At 40.5% G+C, this 20,662-nt stretch overlaps 1 protein-coding gene across 2 annotated transcripts; it reads right to left on the bottom strand.

The window, feature by feature from the left end:
• Window positions 1-3,580: 3,580 nt before the first annotated feature.
• On the bottom strand, window positions 3,581-20,185 carry rundc1 (RUN domain containing 1). 2 transcript variants are annotated; one of them, XM_078424513.1, is made up of 6 exons: window positions 19,764-20,160; window positions 15,150-15,205; window positions 13,284-13,442; window positions 11,573-11,771; window positions 10,519-10,629; window positions 3,581-9,506 (listed from the first exon to the last, which is right to left on the bottom strand). In XM_078424513.1, the coding sequence occupies exons 1-6, from the start codon at window positions 20,014-20,016 to the stop codon at window positions 8,650-8,652; spliced, it is 1,635 nt and encodes a 544-aa protein (XP_078280639.1). In that variant the 5' UTR covers window positions 20,017-20,160; the 3' UTR covers window positions 3,581-8,649. The 2 variants fall into 2 exon arrangements, with proteins under 2 accessions (XP_078280639.1, XP_078280638.1); XM_078424512.1 differs by lacking the exon at window positions 15,150-15,205 and having other exon boundaries at window positions 19,764-20,185.
• Window positions 20,186-20,662: the final 477 nt, after the last annotated feature.

Below are 20,662 nucleotides of genomic sequence, written 5' to 3'. Positions count from 1 at the left end.
TTTTTCCTCATCTCCATTCTAAATTGCCTACCCCTTATTCTTGGGAACGTTTCCCGCCTCTAGCGTGTCCAATCCCTTAACCTTGTATGTTTCAATAAGATCCCCTCTCATCCTTCTAAATTCCAGGGAAATAACTGCAGATGCTGGTACAAATCGAAGGTATCACAAAATGCTGGAGTAACTCAGCAGGTCAGGCAGCATCTCTGGAGAGAATGAATGAGTGACGTTTCGGCTGAATTCTCATTCTCAGCCAAATCCTTAATATAGTCAATGCATTTTTTGTGATGGTCTGGCGTGGATGATTTTTTAAATGTCAAATTGGAGGAATGGTATGGTTTTTAGCTATGGTACGAAGCTGGCTTTTACCACAGCGTTGACTTGCTTGTCAAATTTTAGTGCAGTCAAATATCACGCCAAGGTGTTTGACATGCGGTTTGACTAGGGAGGATAGGCTTCCAAGGCTGCCTGTTATCGTTTTGATGGAGTCGGGGGGGCCGAATAGGATGACCTCAGATTTGCTCTCATTTAGTTGAAGGAAGTTCTGTGCCATCTAACATTTTATGTCCTCAAGGCAGTGCATGAGGCTGATTAAATTTGACCAATTGTTGGGTTTCAGGGGGAGATAAAGCTGTGTGTCATCCGCATTGCAGTGGAAAGAAATGCCGTGCCTTTGAATGATTTGGCCGAGGGGAAGCATGTATAGAGAGAAGAGAATGAGGCCTAGGATGGAGCCTTGTGGAACCCCCCAGGAGAGGCTAGCTGGGGAAGAGGAATAATTGCCTATGTTGATGGAGAAACTCCTATTTTTGAGCTAGGAAACGAACCAGCTCAGGGCAGTGCCATCAACGCCAACCCCGTACCGGAGACGGTCAATAAGGATGGTGTGGTCCACTGTATCGAACGCTGTGCTGAGGTCGAAGATTGCACAGTTGCCGGTGTCGATGGCGAGAAGCAGGTCGGTGTGTACCTTCAACAAGGCCGACTCTTGGTGGGCCCTGAAACCTGACTGGAAACTTTCCAGGATGGTATTTTGGTGTAGGTAAGGCAGTAATTGATTTAGAATTGCCTTTTCAAGGACTTTTGACAGGAATGGCAGTTTGGAAATGGGTCTGTAGTTGCTAGGCAAGGTGGGGTCTAGGTTAGGTTTTTTCAGGAGGGGCTGGACCACCGCGTGCTTGAAACAGGTTGGAACAGTGCCAGTGGCCAGAGAACTGTTGATGATAGAGAGGATGCTGGGACCGGCTATTGCAATGACATCCTTCAGAAGGGCAGTGGGGACAGCGTCAAGGGGGCAGGTTGCAGGTTTCATATTGGAGACAAGCTTTGCAAGAGAGGATAGAGTGACGGGTTGGAAACAGTCCAATTTAGATGAGCAGACCAGTGAGACAGCTAGGTCACGGGTGGGAGGGGAAATATTCATTCTAATGTTCTCAACTTTGCTAGTGAAAAATTTAGAGAATTCTTCGCACTTAGCAGGGGACCCAACTAAGCTGGTACTGGGGGCGGGACATGTGACAGAGGTAATAGTGCTAAATAGGAGAGTTTTTGGAGATAAGGTCAGAAAAATATTGTGCTCTCACAGACTTTACTGCTTCCTGGTATTTGAGAAGATTGTTTCTCAGAATTTCGAAGGAAATTTGAAGCTTATCACATCTCCACCTCTGTTCTGATTTTCTGCACTCCCTTCTTAGGGCTCTGGTGGTGTCATTGAGCCATGGCCGACCTTTGGGCTTAGGCTTTTTCATTTTAAGAGGAGCAACAGAATCCAGGATGGAAGAGGAATCTTTTTATCTATCTTTTTAACTACAAAACAAATAGTATAGTTGAGTGTAGGTAATATACGTTAACTATAGTGCAAGTAAAACAAAGTTTTGGAGGAAGTAGACCAGGCAGCATATGTGGAGGGAATGGACAGGATATTTCAGGCCCTTTTTTCAGACTGAATAACTATAACAGTTCTGATTTAAAATCCCAGATCTGAAATATTAATATTCATCTCTCACTGGATACTGCATGTCGAGTTTTTTTTTCAACATTTTCAGTAAGTTTCTGAACGTTGTTGCTGCCCTTCCCACATGAACTAGATCTTGGTAATACCTACATCAGTCAGCAGATGGTTGTGGTCGCTGAGTAATGAAATTCTCAACAGTGGGTGATTGCACAATGACATTAAAATGCAGTAAAAATAATCACGAGACTGCATATATGAGCAGATATTCACAACTGCAGAGATTAAGCCCCCAGGAGAACAGTGTGTACAATGCAACTCAGGTTTGAGCAACAACACTAAATTCCAAACAGTGGGGCATTATAAAACAAATCAGATTCAGCGAGTAAATTAAATGGACAGGACCCACAGTTGACCAAAGCTTAGCCTAAAGGCAGTGTAAAACTGGTGAAAAAGTCTTTGTTTAAAACAAAATTACTACAAACACCAGCTTGAAACTGACGATAGTTCTTTAGATTCAAGGAATTGCATCAAAATCCGACATCACAACCAGTGAATAAATAGTTGCAGTATATATTTTTTATTATAACTCATCAAATAACAAGTGTCCAGTGATCTTTACTCTCCATCCACTCTGAAATTGTATATGGAAGAGGCCTCCAGGCACTTAATGACTGTTTCCAAAAAGATTCAAATATTAGCAAGTTAATTGCTCTGACTAAAACATTTTGCTTTACCATTCTAAAATTCAATACACATGGATTACTGTAGCTGGAAAGATTGACCAAGACAAAATGATTTGACCAAACCATCCCTTTTATTTCCCGTTTTAACAGAAATGTAATTGTCATATATTTACACATTTTAATTTTAAACTGTAATATATATCCCACAGGTTTTGCTTGGAAAAAGATTTTTGCCCAGCAATAAAACTTTACACTGACTATTAAATTTAGACAGTGCAGAATTTACATGTTGTTTCTAAAGTGCTTTACATGATTTTCAAAAGGCATGGGAAGGCCACCAATCAATCCTATTTGTTTAAAGGATGTACTGAACAGTTGATCGATGACTGTGAAAAAAATCCACAAGAGTAAAAAAATCCAAGCAGCGATCGTGATTGCATAAAAGAAAACAAAGATTTTTCTGAATAAATAATGAAGGGGAGTCCTGAACTACTGCACTGTTGCCATTTGTAGTTAACGTTGTTGGATTCCAGAACATCTGTACAGTACAATGCACACAGATGTAAAAATCCAAACTCAACTTTGGGAATAAAATGTCACCAACATAATTGGAACAGGAGGAAGAGGACATGGATTTGTTTGTGCAATCAGGGAATAGGTGGAATTTCATCCTTTTATTAAGCGAGAAACTGCAGTGAAATCTAGGCCATTTCTAAGCCAACTTTACAGGTGGTTTTGGAAATGATTTGCAATGCATTATAAATGTGGAGAGTATTAAATGTCAAACATTCACCTGGCATTTCAAATGAAAGGAAGTGTCACGAGATATCAATTCACAACATCTGGACTCAACCAGGGCAAACTGGCACCCATTGTCTGATTTTTGTTGTGCATTAGAAATAGATCAAATATTAATTACAGTAATACAAACGGAATGCAAATAATGTGATATTCAGAATTTTATTCTACATTTAGAACATACAACTATAATTCATGCCAGATACACTGCTACGTAATTTTACAATAAACCCCAAAATATACATTTACCTCATGTATATAATTACATTCCACAGCTTTCACCTTCATCCAGAAATTCATAACCTAGATGATATGATAATTAAAGATTTTAATGCCAGAGAAATTAAGTATATTCCAGAATTGCAACATAGTCAATAGGTCTCCATCCTGTTGCCATTTTTTTGGTGAGGTGGTGATTTCACAAACATTTCTATTTGCAAAGAAATTTGTTTTTGGATGGAAATATTAGCAAAGGCCTTTGATAAAAGTTTTCTCATACTGACAGCATCGTTAAATTTAAAGGCGGCGGCACTGCTTATTTAACTTATTTTGATTTTGTTACTTATCTTTTGGCGAGTCAAGACATGTTATAGCCTTCCCTTGATACTGTCTCAATATGTAATGGGGCTAAAATAAATTACTAAAACTAATAGCATTAAATGAACTGGTGATTATTAACTCTGGGGCTGTCAAGTAGAAACTGAGCAGAAATGTTAAAGTCTGGAACTACCGAGCCATCGCCCAACAACCATAGTCCACCACCAAGCCAAATTTGGTCTCCTCTCTCATGCAGAATGAAGTAGAATGAGTTAACCACATTTAATAAATAAATAGACACATACTTTTCTTTTTAGAAACAAGGTTTAGCTTAATGTTCTGTTTCAAACAAAAAATAAAACACTGGAATACTTGGATTAGATGGCACTGATCAAAGGCTACAGGTCATCAACAAAACATTCCCAACTGCAAAAGTTAGTATGCAGGTGCAGCAAGTGATTAGGAAGGCCAATGGAGTCTTAGCCTTTATTGCCAGGGGGATAGAGTATAAAAGTAGGGAGGTGTTGCTGCAGCTGTATACAGTATTGGTAAGACCGCATTTGGAATACTGTGTGCAGTTTTGGTGTCCATATTTAAGAAAGGATGTACTTGCTCTGGAGGCAGTGCAGAGAAGGTTTACACGGTTAATTCCAGGGATGAGGGGGTTGACATATGAGGAAAGGTTAAGTAGGTTGGGACTTTTCTCATTGGAGTTCAGAAGAATGAGAGGCGATCTTATTGAAACGTATAAGATCGTGAGGGGCCTTGATCGGGTGGATGCGCTAAAGATGTTTCCGATGTTCGGGGAGACCAGAACTCGGGGGCATAGTCTTAGAATAAGAGGGGGCTCTTTTAAAACTGAGATGAGGAGAAACTTCTTCACTCAGAGGGTGGTTAGTCTGTAGAATTCGCTGCCTCAGGGAGCTGTGGATGCAGGAACGTTAAATAAATTTAAAACAGAAATAGATTGTTTTTTAATAGACAAGGGAATTAGGGGTTACGGGGAGCGGGCAGGGAAGTAGACATGAGCTATGGTTAGTATAGTAAGACGTGAGTAAGCTCCTGGACAAGTTTCGATCGCCTAGCTTGGGGTTGGAGAGGAATTTCCCGAATTTTTCCCCCAAATTGGCCTGGTTTTTATCCGTTTTTTCGCCTCTCCCAGGAGATCACACGGTTCTTTTGGGTGGGAAGAAGGGCGATAGTGGGAAGGGGGTTGGGGTAGGATCAGCCATGATCGTATTGAATGGCGGAGCGGGCTCGAGGGGGCGGTTGGCCTAGTCCTGCTCCTATTTTCTTGTGTCTTGTGTTCTTGTGTGACAATATCTTTTTAAGCAAAGGGATCCAGGACAGGGTGGTGATTCACAGAAGCATAGGCTAAATGGTAGAGGAGGCTTGGAGAGCTCCCACTTCTACTTTGTGTATTCGTGTCCACCGATGCTGCCTGAACTGCGATGTATTTATAGCATTTTCTGTTATTTTGTTCCAAACATATGCTTTGCGGATTACAACTGCCTTGCTAAACCATGTTGGACAGGAAAACTGTATTCCGAGGATTTAATGCAAAATAAGGATTTTTTTTCTAATGTAGGAGCACAGTAGCATTTGTAATCAACAAAATCAGTTCAAAATATTTCAGACAATCTTTCCCTACTGAGCTTGAAAACAACACGGTTCAATTCATCTTTGGAAAGAAAATTTGCACCGTTTCTCATCAAAATCACATCCAACGCACTTGCCAACCATGAATCACTGTTGATGTGTGGTGAATGAGTAACAGCAAACCCTTCCAAACATTAAACAGATGTTTAACTGGTTAATGTGTTTAGATGGTGTTGACTGGTGGGAAAAACAGGTCTGAACACGAGGGACCTTTGATGCTAATCGAGACAGTCAGATGGAGGCCTGTTGTTATATCTCAAAGGACAGTAGTTTCACAGTGACAGCTCTATGGTACAAGCCTATAATTGGGTGTCAAGACCCAGAGTAGTAGCAAAAGTACAATATAACCTACATGGATCAGTGCCAGCCTCACTCCATTGCATCCTTAAATCTAACATGCTTAAAAAATACATATAATACAGATGAGTTGACGGCCTAGGATACAAATTCAGTAACCTCTAACGTGCGGAATCAGGAGCTCAAACTATAGCCCTACTGTTTCATACTGCATTGCAAACAAAATCAATCAAGACAGACTGTAAATGCAACCTGGAGAAACTCCTAGAGGAAGTTATACGAGGTTGACACAACTATTAATGCTGAAAAACAAGCAGCCACTACCTGGGGAAAAAATGTCACCATTCCAAGGACAATGAATATTGCACACCTGCTCCTCTATTGTCAATCGCAGAAGTTGGTTGGAATAGGGGCGATTGGGGGCATGGAAGGGGTTGCATAGAGCAGCAGCCAACGTACACTTCTAGCAGCAGGGACACTATCAGCAGGAGACAGAAAGCACACCCAACGCAATTAGCAGTAACTGCATCACGAGGTTTTGCAGCAACCACGGTAACTAAAGTTAATAAAACACATCTGTAAGGGAGATGCAACTTTGTAGTAAGAAGAACAACTGCCCCAGGGCACCTTAACTAAAGTGAATGAACTGATTCTCATCTCAAGCACCTCAAAAGCAACCAACATCCTACTTAACCTATGGCCTGAAATATGATTTGAATCTAGATGCAACGTCACAATCTACATTTAAAAAAAAAAGCTTTTTAAAGGGCAACCTAATATCCAAGACCAAGGATGCTTGGTGGCCATTTTGGTTGTGTTGACAGGAGTCAGGATGTGGACCTGACACGTGCCAATAATCAAGCCGTTCCTTCTGGGCATTGCTATGTTGCAAGGAATTTTTGTATTCCCGATAGTACACTGAAATATCTCTCACCCATATTTTGCTAAGCATAACCAAGGACTTTGAAAATGTGTAAATTTTCTCTCGTGACTCTGAGGGACAGAGTTTACCTCAGGTTGTGGGATAACCAGTGCAAGGCCATTGTCAATGGATTCCATTTTCACTGACCTCTCAAAGAAGCCATTAATTACACTTAACGATTAAGACATAGCGTTTGTAAAATAATTTAGAGCAAAATAAGATTACAGCACAGAAAATGACCCAAAACACAAAATACTCTGTTCTACATGTTCACTTCAAATGCTATGGATGAGTGTACCAAAAACAGTATAACACAAACATGAATAATACCTAAGCAAAAGAAAAGCCAGGATAAAATAGATTTAAAAGATTTCTCCTAAGACATCCTCGACAGTCAACATATGATTCATTGAATATATTACATCTGAATATATATATATATATAATGTAAATGATTTGAATTAAAGATATTTTAAATAATCACAAATAACAATCTAATCATAACAACCATGTAACAGATCCTCTTGTTAGCAAGAGCAGCTGATAGTTAAAAAATTAAAGAAAATGTCACACCCTAGATCAAACACAGGGTGCTTACAGTAGTCAGTTACATCATATGCCATACCCAATATCCTGACAGTACAAAGCTAATTTGTAAGACAAAAGTACAGAATGATACAGCAAGAACATTGGAGATATTCGGTGCACAGCTTGTTGATGCTGAAATGCACAAATGCCATGGATTGGTAGGTCATGGGTTTCCAAAGCATTGTCCCACATGAGAAGCTAATTAAGCCAAACCGTTAGGTTTAAGGGCAGGTCCTTTGTAATTAAAAAAGGGCGATACATTGGAGCAGTCAGCGGGGCCCAAAAAACTCATTTTACAAATCCAAAGCTATGCTTATGGCTGATGTGCAAACAGGGCAACAATTCAATGCAAAAATCTAAAATAGATTTCCCAATAAGTTTGGCAAAAGCAATCCCATGACAATATTTACTTTAGGACAAGATTTTCTAACAAAGGAACCTCATTGAATACCCTTTTCAGCTTGCAGTTCGTGTAGGAAAGAACGGCAGATGCTGGTTTAAATCAAAGCTAGACGCAAATTGCTGGAGTAACACAGCGGGGCAGGCATCATCTCTGGAGCCAAAACGGCACCCATTCCTTCTCTCCAGACATGCTGCCTGTCACAACTTGCAGTTCGTTTGCTTCTTAGCCAGTTTGCAGCAATGGGTACGTGTCTTTTTATAACGGACATTCGTCTGACTAACTATTAAAAAATGATGAAAAAGATCATGTGAATGATTGTGGTCAGTCTTCAAACGGCTGCAAGCATTTTTTTTAAGTTAGCACAAAAACAAAATCCACAATCAAGTCCTCTATCCAACAGCAGGAAATATTCCTTTTTAAGAGATGATCAATTTAAATAGTGATCGAGATTTGCAATAATATCTGCACTTCACCCAAATGTCCCATTCCTTGTAATCTCTTTACACTTTGCTGACGGCTTTATATAGAAGCACATCCTGTAATCCAACGAAGAATCTATCGTATTTTATAAATGTAATTTTATAAAAACTTACATGTCGCCATTTAAATTTGAATTAAAATAGAACTGTAATTGACCACTGGGCGAAAAAAAAGATTGTATGAATTCGAAACATGCCCCAAACATTTAGTTGAGGTTTTATAATTCATAAAAGAGCAGCATCATTTAATTTGCAAGTTATTGTAACAACTAAATTAATCTTAAATAGAACAAAATTAAACCCTCTGAATAAAATAAGCAGATCAGAAAACTTTAAAAAGCATCTTTGATATTTTTTAATTGTCTGACTGCAGTGTCGAAGGGCAGATTGAAGTGCAGGTTGCTGAGATGACTAAGAATGTTAAGTGTGCTCTCAAACCCAGTTGAAGCCATGTAGCTCCATGGCTGGTAGTGATTCCGGATAAGTGTTCCAGATTTGCAAATCAGGTTTGTCCAGGAAACCAAACGCTGCTCATTCAATGCCATGCATATCAAGGCCTTAAATTCTGAATCTTCACTCCGCTTGAAAGGGTCATGCTCAACAAGGACAGTATGAACAGCAGAGAGTAAACTTTGTTTAGGAGTCACAACACCACTCCCGGTCACCGGCAAGGCAAAAGACTGAGAGAGCTTGCGAGCAGGAGATTCTACAAAAGCTTGGCCATTTCTGGTATTGTAATATTTTACAAACAGTTGCCAAGGATGCAAGGTTTGTGCAGCGACTGTGAACGAGGGAAGGAGACATGAAATTGGGGCTAGAACCAAACTCATCCCTTGAGAGGAAGCATACAAACCGTGGCTCATCAGGTCTCGGAGGGATATTGCCAACTCTTTTCGCACAGCTGTTATAAGCTCGTTCTTCCGACCGAGAAAAAGATCACGGCTGCTGATCACATGGTCTTCTGCTTGTTGACTTAACGCCAGCCGCTTAACTTTATCCACAGCTCCTTCTAGTTTCAGCAGCAGTGGACTGTAGTCCTTGTTGCTTTCATCAGGCTGCCACAATCCACGCGGGATCTGACCAGTCGCACACCCAAACTGACTAACAGCAAACATCTGCAGCACCGCCAGTGCTCGGCGCATGAGGCTCAACCCAGTCGCTCTTATTTTCCTTGCCGTTTCTGGATCAACTGCAAAACAGAGAAGGCAAACATTTATTTTTAAATCAGCTCCAAAGCGCTTCTTGGATGATATATTTTGTATGCAATCCTAGTCATGTGAAATTATTCTCCCTCAAAATTGTCTTTGTTAAGTCTAATGACAATAAAATATAGTCGTTGCAGTATGACATTTGGATAGATATGCAGATAAGAACCTTTGTCTTGCCCCTCCTGCCTTCTTGCTTTCTTCCCCACCCCTCCAAACAATCAGTTCGACGAAGGGTCCTGACGCAAAACATCACCAAGTTCTCAAGGATGCTGCATAACCCGCTGAGCTACACTAGCACAGCATGTTTTTTTTAAATATAGATAGGAATGGCTTAGAGGGCCAGTATGCCAACTTGGTCGGCATGGACAGGTGGGAGAAGAGCCTGTTTCCATGCTGTAGAGCTCTATGACTCATTAAAAGAGTATTATCATTTGGAGCTCGAAAGGCAACTCACGTTTCCCAAAGTTGATTCTGTAAATTTGGAAACTGGACTTTAAAAATTATTTTCATAAATAACACTATATTTCCAAAATCAAGTAATTACTTTAAAACAGAAAAACAATGGGGAAAGAATTAAATATGACACAAACCATTACTGCAGAGTCAAATAACTTCATATTAGGTCTAATTATTTTTTTTAAGTAAACTCAATCATGGTCGAATGTTGCTGATTTTTTCTTTGCAATACAAAAGCCAATATATGAGTAAGCTGATCGTAATCAGGATAACTTTCCCAAGTATATTGTGAGGCTTTTTAGAACATCTATATAACCTCCGTCTTAGTGGCAAAAGACTGTGGTAATTATAGTGCTGAAAATTGTCTGAAGAACGATCATGGTCTGAAACGTCATTGAGCCATTCCTTCCATAGATGCTACTGACCCTTAGAGTTCCTCCAGAATGTTGCGTGCTGCTGAAAAGAGTTTGTCTGGAATATCACAAGAGCCCCATGAATCCAAAACAAAGACAATGCTTTAGAAACGCTGGACCTTACCTTGGTGGCTTCCACTTGACAGTCTTGAACTTGTTGCTTTGGACCCACTTGCTCCATGCACAGGACATGTGCACCTCCCATTCTCAATTTGTGGGGGGCTGCCAACTTCGCCTGTGTGATAGGTATGGGTAAAGTCCGTGATATGTTCATGAATTTCTTTGAAAACTTCACTGAAGCATGTGCCAGAGTTTTTACTTATTTCGTTTACTTAGGAGAGGAAGAGTTAAGACTCCCATTGCATTGATCATCACACCACATTGATATCTTACAGCTGGCCATGATGATTTACAGTTAGAATTACAGGTAAACCATGTGTGGCCATTGAGAGTCTAATAAAAACAACCAGGTAGGTGCTGTTGGCCCCAGCTTATGACAGAAACACAAGGAACTGCAGATGCTGGTTTACAAAGAAAGTCACAAAGTGTTGGAGTAACTCAGCAGGTCAGGCAGCAAGATGCTGTCTGGCCTGCCCAAGTTTGTGCAATTTTTTTAAACTGCCAACATAGATTGGGCAAAAACTAATCTTTCTCCTGACCCTGCTAAATTAAACAGATGAGATATACAATACTAAATAGTGTTCTTTTCTGTTTATAGTTTAGATGGAATCAGATTATGACTGAGAAAGAGCCCAAGGGAAATGAAGAAAGTGATTTATGATATTTCAGAGGGAATAATTTAATTTTAGATGTTTGGTTTTGATTCGTATGCAGCTTTCATGAAATTGATTTCTGAAGAATTTTGTGGGTGTGGTATATGTGTGGTTGACTTTTGCAACAATGTTATATCTGTTGTCATACAGTATTTGTATATACAACTTCAACATTCTGTGGAGTTAGTTACAGTAACTAAATAAGCAATACCGCACAAATGCAGGAGAATTTACAGATGCTTAGTTAATTTTGTTTATAAATATTATTCAAGCAGAGGAACAGTCTGCTCTACTTCACAAGTGCACAAAATATAGTATTTAACAAAACTGAAACAAGCATATAGTGCACACATCGACGGTAATTGAGCTAAAGCTGAAGGAGTGTGGTTTCATCGTTAAACACACCGTGGAGAAAGTTGATGAACATTTCCAGGTCATTGATCTGGGTTTTCAGCTGGACCACCAGCTGTTCTTTCACTCTGGCTGGATTCACAATTTGAGCAATTGCCGCATCAACACGATGTCGGAGTTCATCTGGTGACAAGCTGCTAAAATCTTCATTGAGGTTCACATGTAGCTTCTTAATCAATTCATCTATGATCACCTAAAAAATCAAAGGAAAAAAACAATGAAGGATTTCTTCCACAACTTTGAGGCTCCGCGTACAGTGGCCACGAGCTCACTCGTCTCTGGGCCAGAAAGCACAGTGTTCAACTTCCATACAAGGTTGAGTATGAAAGTTAGATGGCCATTCCTGTACCATACCAAGGAGTGCTACATGTCAAATGTACCAGCCTTTGAGACATTACATCAAGGCCACAGCTGTCTTTCTGAAAAATATAAAAGACCTTATAGCTGCAATGAAAAAACGGGAGTTTTTGTGGTGTCCTGTGTAAATTTAATCCTCTTAACTCTTTTTAACCAGATAATTTGGCTGTGTATTTCATTGCTGTTTTTGAGAATTCCTGTACTATGTTTCCTACATTACAACTGTGGCTACAATTGAGGGAGTATTTTTAATGGTCTGTGGAATCCTTTTTTGGCAACTCCTGGACTGATTTGCTCCCATTCCGATTTTGTGGGTTCTGAAGTAACTGCCTGGGCTAATGTAGGAAGGGCAGAAGGTGCCTGAAAGGACAGATGTGGGTAATTTGTGTGGTGGAGCACTTCGGTAGGGGTTCCCATGTGTATCCAACACATGGACTAGCATTCCCAGTAACATCTTGAATGCTCTTTCTCCACTTTTAGCAGATGTACCCCAGGGAGTTTCAGGAGTTAGTAGGGATGCTGCATTTCTCCAAGAGCACACCCTTGAATCTTTCCCCATGATCACTTGTTTCTATTCCTAAAACGCAGCTCAGAATAAAAGGGTCTACAGTGCACACCTGGTGTTAGACAGTCCTACAACATAGCAGTTTGAATGCAATTAGGGCCTCCATGTTGACCCAGGAGAGGATTGTTACATTGGTCCATTTAGCCTTCCAATGAATCTGGAGGATTTTTAAGACAACATTGGTGATTTTTTCCAGTGTCGTTTTGATATGTTGGGCATATTGGCCTGACATTCAAGATTTATGACCTTAAAGAACATGAATGACTCCGAATCTGCTCGAACACCTCACAGTGAAACAAAAACACTATGTGGCTCAAAAAGACAGCACATGACTACTACCTCAAGACAACTGAAGATGGACAATAAACATTGGCTGCAATTCTCAGATTCCATACAGATTTTTTTTAACTCCTTCAGCTTGCTCCCATATTCAGTTTATGATCGATCTTTCCCTCAATTTCCATCTACCTCTTCAGTTCTGCATCCCTTAACACTATTACAAATAAAAATGAATCAATAAATTTTCAATTGACTGCTCAATTGCTTCCTAGGGAGATGATTCTTGTGGCGCATTAAAACATTAACCCTGTTTCTCTCTTCACTGCATGAAGACACCGCATGTCTTTTTAAAAAAAATTCACCTGGTGTCTCAAAGCTCAGGAGACTTCAAGTCTAATTATTGTTTGAGGAAGCTGGGAATATTGATCGATTATACCTCTAAAGGAAAATTATCATTGAGGAAGTACTCCTTGATGATCCATAGCACATTGTTATAGGACTCACCCGCTGGCGTTCCAGGACAATCGACTGTGGGAGAGATTCGTGGTTGCCCTCTTGATAAGCAAATGTCTCTAAATCATCCAACTGGGTCTTAAGTTGTATAATCAGTTCCCTCTGTTTCTGTCGTTGGGCTTCGAGTCGTTCCAGTTTCTCTCTTTCACTCTGAGAAGCAAACATGAAGAAAAAAACAATTTCCCATTGTCAGTGTTTATTTAAAATGTCCTTTAGAAAAAGTACACATATTTATAGTCTGGCCCAAGTCCAAAACTGTTCAGGACCATACATTTACTGTCAATAAACAGATTACAAAGGAACAATTTGAAAGTACATTGTTTCATTGAATAGAACTGTTGGAAAAAATTCAGAATAGCTGAAACGCAATACAGAATCAAATCACATGAACCACGTTGGAAAATGCTGAGCGATGATTAGAAATGTAAATACAGCTACTTCCTAGAAGGGGAGAAAATATAAAATAAACATAAATTATTGGATTTGGTTGAAACAATCAAAGTAAAAGCAAGTTTATCAGTTAAACCAAATGACGTATGGTAGTTTTGTTCCCATAATCCATTCAATCTTGAATATTCAAGTAACTTTAAAAAGATCAATCCTACTTTTATTTGGTAAATTGTTATAAAACACAACTTCAAGCCCCGGCAGTATCACTTGCAGAGGCACTAAAACACCAATATATGCTGCTTGGTTTCATGTCCAGTCAACCTTTATCGACCCCAACTTAATACAATAATCAATCTTAGATACAAAAAGTTGGAGTAACTCAGAGGGTCATACAGCACCTCTGGAGAAAAGGAATAGGTGACGTTTCGGGTCGAGACCCTTCTTCAGTCTCATCCCTAAACGCCACCTATTCCTTTTCTGCTGTCTGACCCGCTGAGTTACTCCAGCTTTGCGTGTTTTTTTCAGTTTAAACTAGCATCTGTAGTTCCTTCCTACATAATAATAAGTGTTTCACCTTGCATTTGGAGGAAGAACAAATGGTGCTATTTTTGTACCTTCACATAACCTACAAGATTTATTTCAGCTAAATAGAAATCAATTCTGAAAACAAATCTCTAATTGATAGAACAAAATGAAGGACGGGGGGTTGGGGAGGGGGGAGTAAACAAAATATGTTGACCAATGTACAATGTTTTGAGAAATAAAATCATTGCGATTTTTTTGAGAAATTAAAAACCAATTGAATGGTGGAGCAAGGGCAATGAATTTGGCTCATAGCTTTAATTTCAAAACACACAAGATGGTGTATAAATTATACTTTATGATTTGAGCCATGCACAAACCAGTCTTGAATCAAAGCAGCTTAATTAATGTTCGAATACCCTGTTTTGGCATTGCATTCTCTACTTTGCCGAGTTCATTTACATTAATTAATTATGTTATTGCAACAAATGAATTAATTTTCACATTCACAATGTTCCATTCATTATGGGAAAAAAATCGTATAAAGTAAACATGCCGAAACATGCTGTTGCTTAAGTGATCCGAATAGAGATAAAATTAATCTGAAATGTTAGAATTAATTGCTTCAAATTTCAGGTCAAGTCAAGTCAAGTCAAGTCAATTTTATTTGTATAGCACATTTAAAAACAACCCACGTTGACCAAAGTGCTGCACATCTGATTAGGAAAAAAAAAAGAAAGTTACAGTGGCAGGTCAGTATAGTCTGTTTTAATACAACTATATCTTCCAGTCTATTTATTGGGCCATGATGCAAAGGTAATTTTTTTTCAATCTAATGACCTAACACAAATCAAACTGATAATCTTTGCATTTTCCAATTTGTCTGCTTTGATTATTCTTTGGGATTTCTGCTGATTCAGTTTGTAAATGCATTGTTTCTCACACCTGCTGTACTTGCTTTTCTTTGATCCAAAGGCCTTTGTAATTTATACCTCCTGGAACTGACAAAAAGCCACACACCATTAATATTACAATGTAACACAATTCAAATGTCAAACACAATGGCTATAACGAAACATTTAATAACATAGCTTCCATTGAATTATCCATCTTCAGATGAATATCCACTCGCAGCCACAATGCCAGTGCTTGTTACGCACAGCATCAACTCCACTACGATGTGATTTGTCAGTAGTAACACATAGGGGGCAAATACGAGTGACAAACTATTGGAAATTTGCCAATATTACCCCGCTGTACCAGAAGGGAGCAATGTAGAATAGTGGAAACCATAGGGCTGTTAGTCTGACTTCAGTGGTTGGTAAGATTTTAGAGTCCATTATGAAGGATGAGGTCACAGAGTACTTGGTTCATGATAAAATAGGTGCAAGTCAGCATGGTTTTGTGAAGGGGAGACCTTGCCTTACAAATCTGCTGGAATTCTTTGAAGTAAATAACAGGACAAAGGAGAGTCAGTGGATGTTGTATACCAAGATTTTCAGAAAGCCTTTCATAAGGTGCCACACGTGAGGCTGCCAAGGAAGATGGCAGCCAACAGCATCAAAGGGCAGATACTAGCATGAATAACAGGTTGGCTGGGTGGCAGAAGGCAAAGGAGGCTTTTACTGGTTGGCTGCCAGTGACAAGCGGAGCTCCGCAGGGGTCAGTGCTGGGGCCGCTACTCTTCACTTTGTATATTAATGATTTGGATGAGAGGATTGAAGGCTTTCTGGCCAGGTTTGCAGATTATACGAAAATAGATGGAGGGGCAGGTAGTGTACAGAAAGCAGATATTCTGCAGAAGGACTAGGACAGGTTGCAAATGTGTAGCAAAGTGTGGAGTCATACATTTTGGTAGTAGGAATAAAGGCGTGGACTATTTTCTAAATGGGGAGAGAATCCAGAAATCAGACGTGCAAAGGGACTTGGGAGTGCTTGTGCAGGATTCCCAAAAAGTTAATTTACAAGTCGAATCGGCAGTGAGGAAGGCAAACGCAATGCTAGCATTTATTTCAAGAGGGCTAGAATACAAAAACAGGAATGTAATGCTGAGGCTCTATAAGGTTTTGGTCAGGCCGCATTTGGAGTTTGTGAGCAATTTTGGGCACTATATCTGAGGAAGGATGTGCTGGCTCTGGAGAGGGTCCAGAGGAGGTTTACAAGAATGATCACAGGGATGAGGCGGTTAACATATGGTGTGCGTTTGACGGCACTGGGCCTAAACTTGCTAGAGATGAGAAGGGACCTCATTGGCTGTGGAGGCCAAGTCAATGGATATTTTTAAAGCAGAGATAGGTGGATTCTTATTTAGTACGGGTGTCAGGAGTTAAGGGGAGAAGGCAGGAGAATGGGATTAGGAGGGAGAGATAGCTCAGCCATGGTTGAATGGAGGAGTAGACTTGATGTGTCAAATGGCCTAATTCTGCTATCATGTGACCTTATACTCATCGGTATGGCTTGAGGCAGGATAAAAGGCAGGATAAAAGATAAACTGGCAATTAAATGTTAAAACAGCAGGAATCTTTAGTTAAACATTCAAATAAATGGATAACATTTAAAAGTCAGAATTTGCCTTTGCTATTTAAATATGAAAATTGATTAATTTTCCACCCTCTCTGGTTTCCCTCCATTTTCTGCAGAGTAGGATTTTATTTCATTCTGAGCATGCTGATACGATTTTAATTTACATAGAACAAATATATTCAAAATATATTCACTCCCAAATGAATTAGCTTATAATTTAAAACCTGATCTACCTGATTAGCATTCAGAAAGCCAACATATCTAAGAAAATATTACTTGAACAGGGAACTGAATATCATAAAATTGTAAAGTCTTAAATTTCCTCCCGTATCGTTCTTCATGAGGAATTTGCAGACTCTGGAAGTATCCAAATATTTTGTTTCAACATATTGTACGTTTATACGATCTTCTAGTTTATACTTGAGAGTATATTCTTAATGGCAAGGTATTGATTATGCTTGATACAGTTTGAGGTAGTACTGCTTAAACTCACATTTAGTAGTAATCTTTGTTAGTGCTAGCACAATGATATACAAAGTGTATCCACAATGAAGGCATACAATTTCACATGTGCCACATTCAGGATCTTAAGAGGGTATTAATCAAAGACAAGTAGTTTCACTGTATAAAAAGGTGCTGTGTGACAGAAGTAACTGATTAACTGTGAAACTTTGTCAGCAGAGTAATTTGTATTCCTTGTTTTTGGGGAACCAAAGGAAATAAACAATAGGAAAATAGAAACACAAGTATGTTTTTGATTTTGAAATATGATTTTATAACTTGATTTCAAGTCTGAAGAACCATAAGCAAACAAAATTTATGACTAGTGACTGTAGAACTGCCTAAGTGCCTCAATAATTGTACTGCGATATCTTTAAAAGATTCTTAAGATTCTTTAAAGGAAGTCAGTCAGCCCATTGAGTCAGCTCCACCATATGGTATAAGAAAATAACTGCCGATGCTGGTACAAATCGAAGGTATTTATTCACAAAATGAAGAAGGGTCTCGACCCGAAACGTCACCCATTCCTTCTCTCCCGAGATGCTGCCTGACCTGCTGAGTTACTCCAGCATTTTGTGAATAAACAGCTCCACCATATGATCATGGCAGATCTATTTTTCACCCCAACCCCATTCTCCTGCCTTCTCACCATAATCTTTGACACCCTTACTCATCAAGAATCTATCAATTTTGTTTGCTTATTGAGTAAAAATACTCAATGACCTGGCCTCCACAGCTCTGTGGTAATAAATTCTACAGGTTCACCACCGTCCTGCTAAAGAAATTGCTCATCATCTACATTCTAAAGGTATGCCCTTTTATTCTGAGGAAGTGCCCTCCAGTCCTAGATTCTCCCATTACTGGAAACACCCTCTCCATACCCACTGTATCAATCTTTCATTATTTGGTTATTCACTTCACAATTAGCCAGATACACAAGTTGCATTTTAACTCTGAGATGTTGAAATCCATCTCCAATCTCCCCCTACATTCCTTATAAACTATTATTATGGCACCGCCTAGATTTTTTAACACACAACATTCCAGGCTAGTAACGCATTGTGTATCTGGCGATGTAAATACAATGTGTAGGAAAGAACTGCAGATGCTGGCTTAAATCGAAGGTAGACACAAAATGCTGGAGTAACTCAGCGGGACAGGCAGCATCTCCGGAGAGAAGGAATGAGTGATGTTTCGGGTCGAGACCCTTCTTCAGACTGAACTCTGTCATATGTTTGTTGGTTTTGAGGTCAATATCATTCAGCACAGAAAAAGACCCTTTGGCCTAACTAGGCCATAAAAGCTAGTCCTATTTGCCAATAGTTGGTCCATATCCCTCTAATGCTGGGATCAACAAGTCAATGCAATCACAAAAACAGCTCATCAATGCCTCTACTTCCCAAGAAAATGGAGGAGATTTGGGATGTCAAACTTTGCTACAGTTGTGCAGTAGAGAGAATACTGTCTGGTTGCTTTACAGCCTGGTTTAGCAACACAAATGCCAAGCAATGAAAGAAACTAGACAATGCCTGGTCCATCACATCTACAGACCTCTCCATCAAAGGAATCTACACGAGGTGCTGCTTCTAAAAGGCAACCAATCTTAAAGACCCACACCACCCTGGTAACACTTTCATCTGACCTCTACCATCAAGAAGATGATATGTGAGCCTGTAAACCATAGCCATCAGTTCAAGAACAACTCTTTCCCAACAACTATCAGGCTCTTGGACCACTCTATAGACTGTGTCTATGATTGCACTACAGTTTGGTTTTGCACTGTTAAGGTTATCTTGCACTAAGATTATAAATTTATCATATTTTGCATTATAATCTATTTATCTATGCTTAATCTGTAGCTTTGATGAGCCAGTTAAGCTGCAGCAAGAAATAATTTTGTGGTCCAATCAGTACATATGACAATTAAACACTCTTGACCTTTCCCAAATGAAACGCACAGTGCTCGAGGAACTTAGTTGATCAGGCAACATCTGTAGATGAATCTGTGGAGACTGATCAGTCTGAAAGGTCCCAACCCAAAACATCCATCCATTCCTTCCACAGATGCTGCCTGACCTTCAAGTTCCACCAGCACTTTGAGTTTTGAACAAGCTTACAGCATTTGCATAGGAAGGAACTGCAGATGCTGGTTTACACCAAAGTTAGACACAAAATGCTGGAATAACTCAGTGGGCCAGCAGCATCTCTGGAAAGAAGGAATGGGTGACATTTCAGGTCAGATCCTTTTTCAGACAGAGTCGGGGACAGTGGAACGAGAGATTTTGGAAGTGATACAAAGTGAATTAAGGTGCGAAAAGGGCAGGTCAAAGCAGACGTTGATCAAGAAAATGTAGAGTGGTCCAGTATTTGCAGTTCCTTTACTTGTGCCTATCCATGTCATAGAGAAGGAAAGTTTGTGGGAAGTTGTGGGTTTGAACTTCTCAATGAGTACTCGAGAAAAAGTTGGGCATGGACGCATAAAATGACGCGTGCACAGTGTTTACACCAGACCCTGCCATGGGGGCAGATGCTCACCGCGTTGTCCAGCTGTGGTCCGTCCAGGGCCCGGGCGACGAAGGGCTGCGGACAGCCCTTGAAGGCGAAATCCTCCAGCTCCTTCAGCAGCCTCTCCTTCTCGTCGCTCTGCGCGTTGATGATCTGCTTGAGGCGGAACTGAACCTGGGCGAAGTGCGAGGTGAGAGCGAGAAGTGACGAGTTGAGCAGCTCCTGCTCGCCCTGTAGCCGCTGCATGCTGTCGGCCATCAGCACCTGGGCCCCGCCGCCGCATCTGATCTCAACCTCATCCTCGGGGCTGGCCACGGCCCCAACCGGGGCCCAGCGCTCCCCGCACAGCCGCTCCGAGTCAGACAGGTACGCGTCGTCCATCCCCTCACTCTGACCTGCTCCAGCTTCACTCCACCGACTGACCGGCCGCCATCTTGTCGACTCGACTTCCGCCTGGCGCCACGCACGCACGCACGGCGTCGCGGTGACGTAAGCGCGTAGCAACCGGTCGTCAGGTAAATCCAGGTGAGCAAGACCACTTGGCCCACCTCAGGCTTGGGGCTTCATTTCAAAAAGTAATTATCGAAAAACTGTTGTTCGCTGTGTCGAAGTCTTCGTTCACTTTTTGTCTGGTTCCAGCAATAATGATTGTGGTATGGCGAGTCCGAAACTTGTTGGTTGTAGAAGAAGTTTATTGCAGCCGCAATATTCGAATACAGAGTTAAACAACAAGGTAAAGGACAACCATTACAAACTTACTGTCTTCCTTGAAGACTTCGCCGAACTGACTAAATCGGGCGCCAAACGCGCACATGACATCGCTGGCCAATCAGCGATGTCGCTCCCTGGACCAATCCCCATGGTCGCGTTCCCACGTGACCTCGCTGGCCAATCCGAGGGTTCGACGACCTGGACCATTCTCTATGGTC

The sequence above is a fragment of the Rhinoraja longicauda genome, chromosome 29 (genome assembly GCF_053455715.1).
Source record: "Rhinoraja longicauda isolate Sanriku21f chromosome 29, sRhiLon1.1, whole genome shotgun sequence".
Taxonomy (NCBI): Eukaryota; Metazoa; Chordata; class Chondrichthyes; order Rajiformes; family Arhynchobatidae; genus Rhinoraja; species Rhinoraja longicauda.
Note: the sequence above shows the minus strand (reverse complement) of the source record. Positions and strands in the feature narration are given on the sequence as shown.

Bases quoted from the DNA above. Each gene is read 5' to 3' on its own strand.
- rundc1 (XM_078424512.1), bottom strand. From the start codon at position 20,114: ATGGACGACGCGTACCTGTCTGACTCGGAGCGGCTGTGCGGGGAGCGC. The intron at 13,443-19,763 runs GTGAGCATCTGC...TTTGCTTCTCAG, and splicing joins GACCACAGCTGGACAACGCG to AGTGAAAGAGAGAAACTGGA. The intron at 11,772-13,283 runs GTGAGTCCTATA...TTGATTTTTTAG, and splicing joins TTGTCCTGGAACGCCAGCGG to GTGATCATAGATGAATTGAT.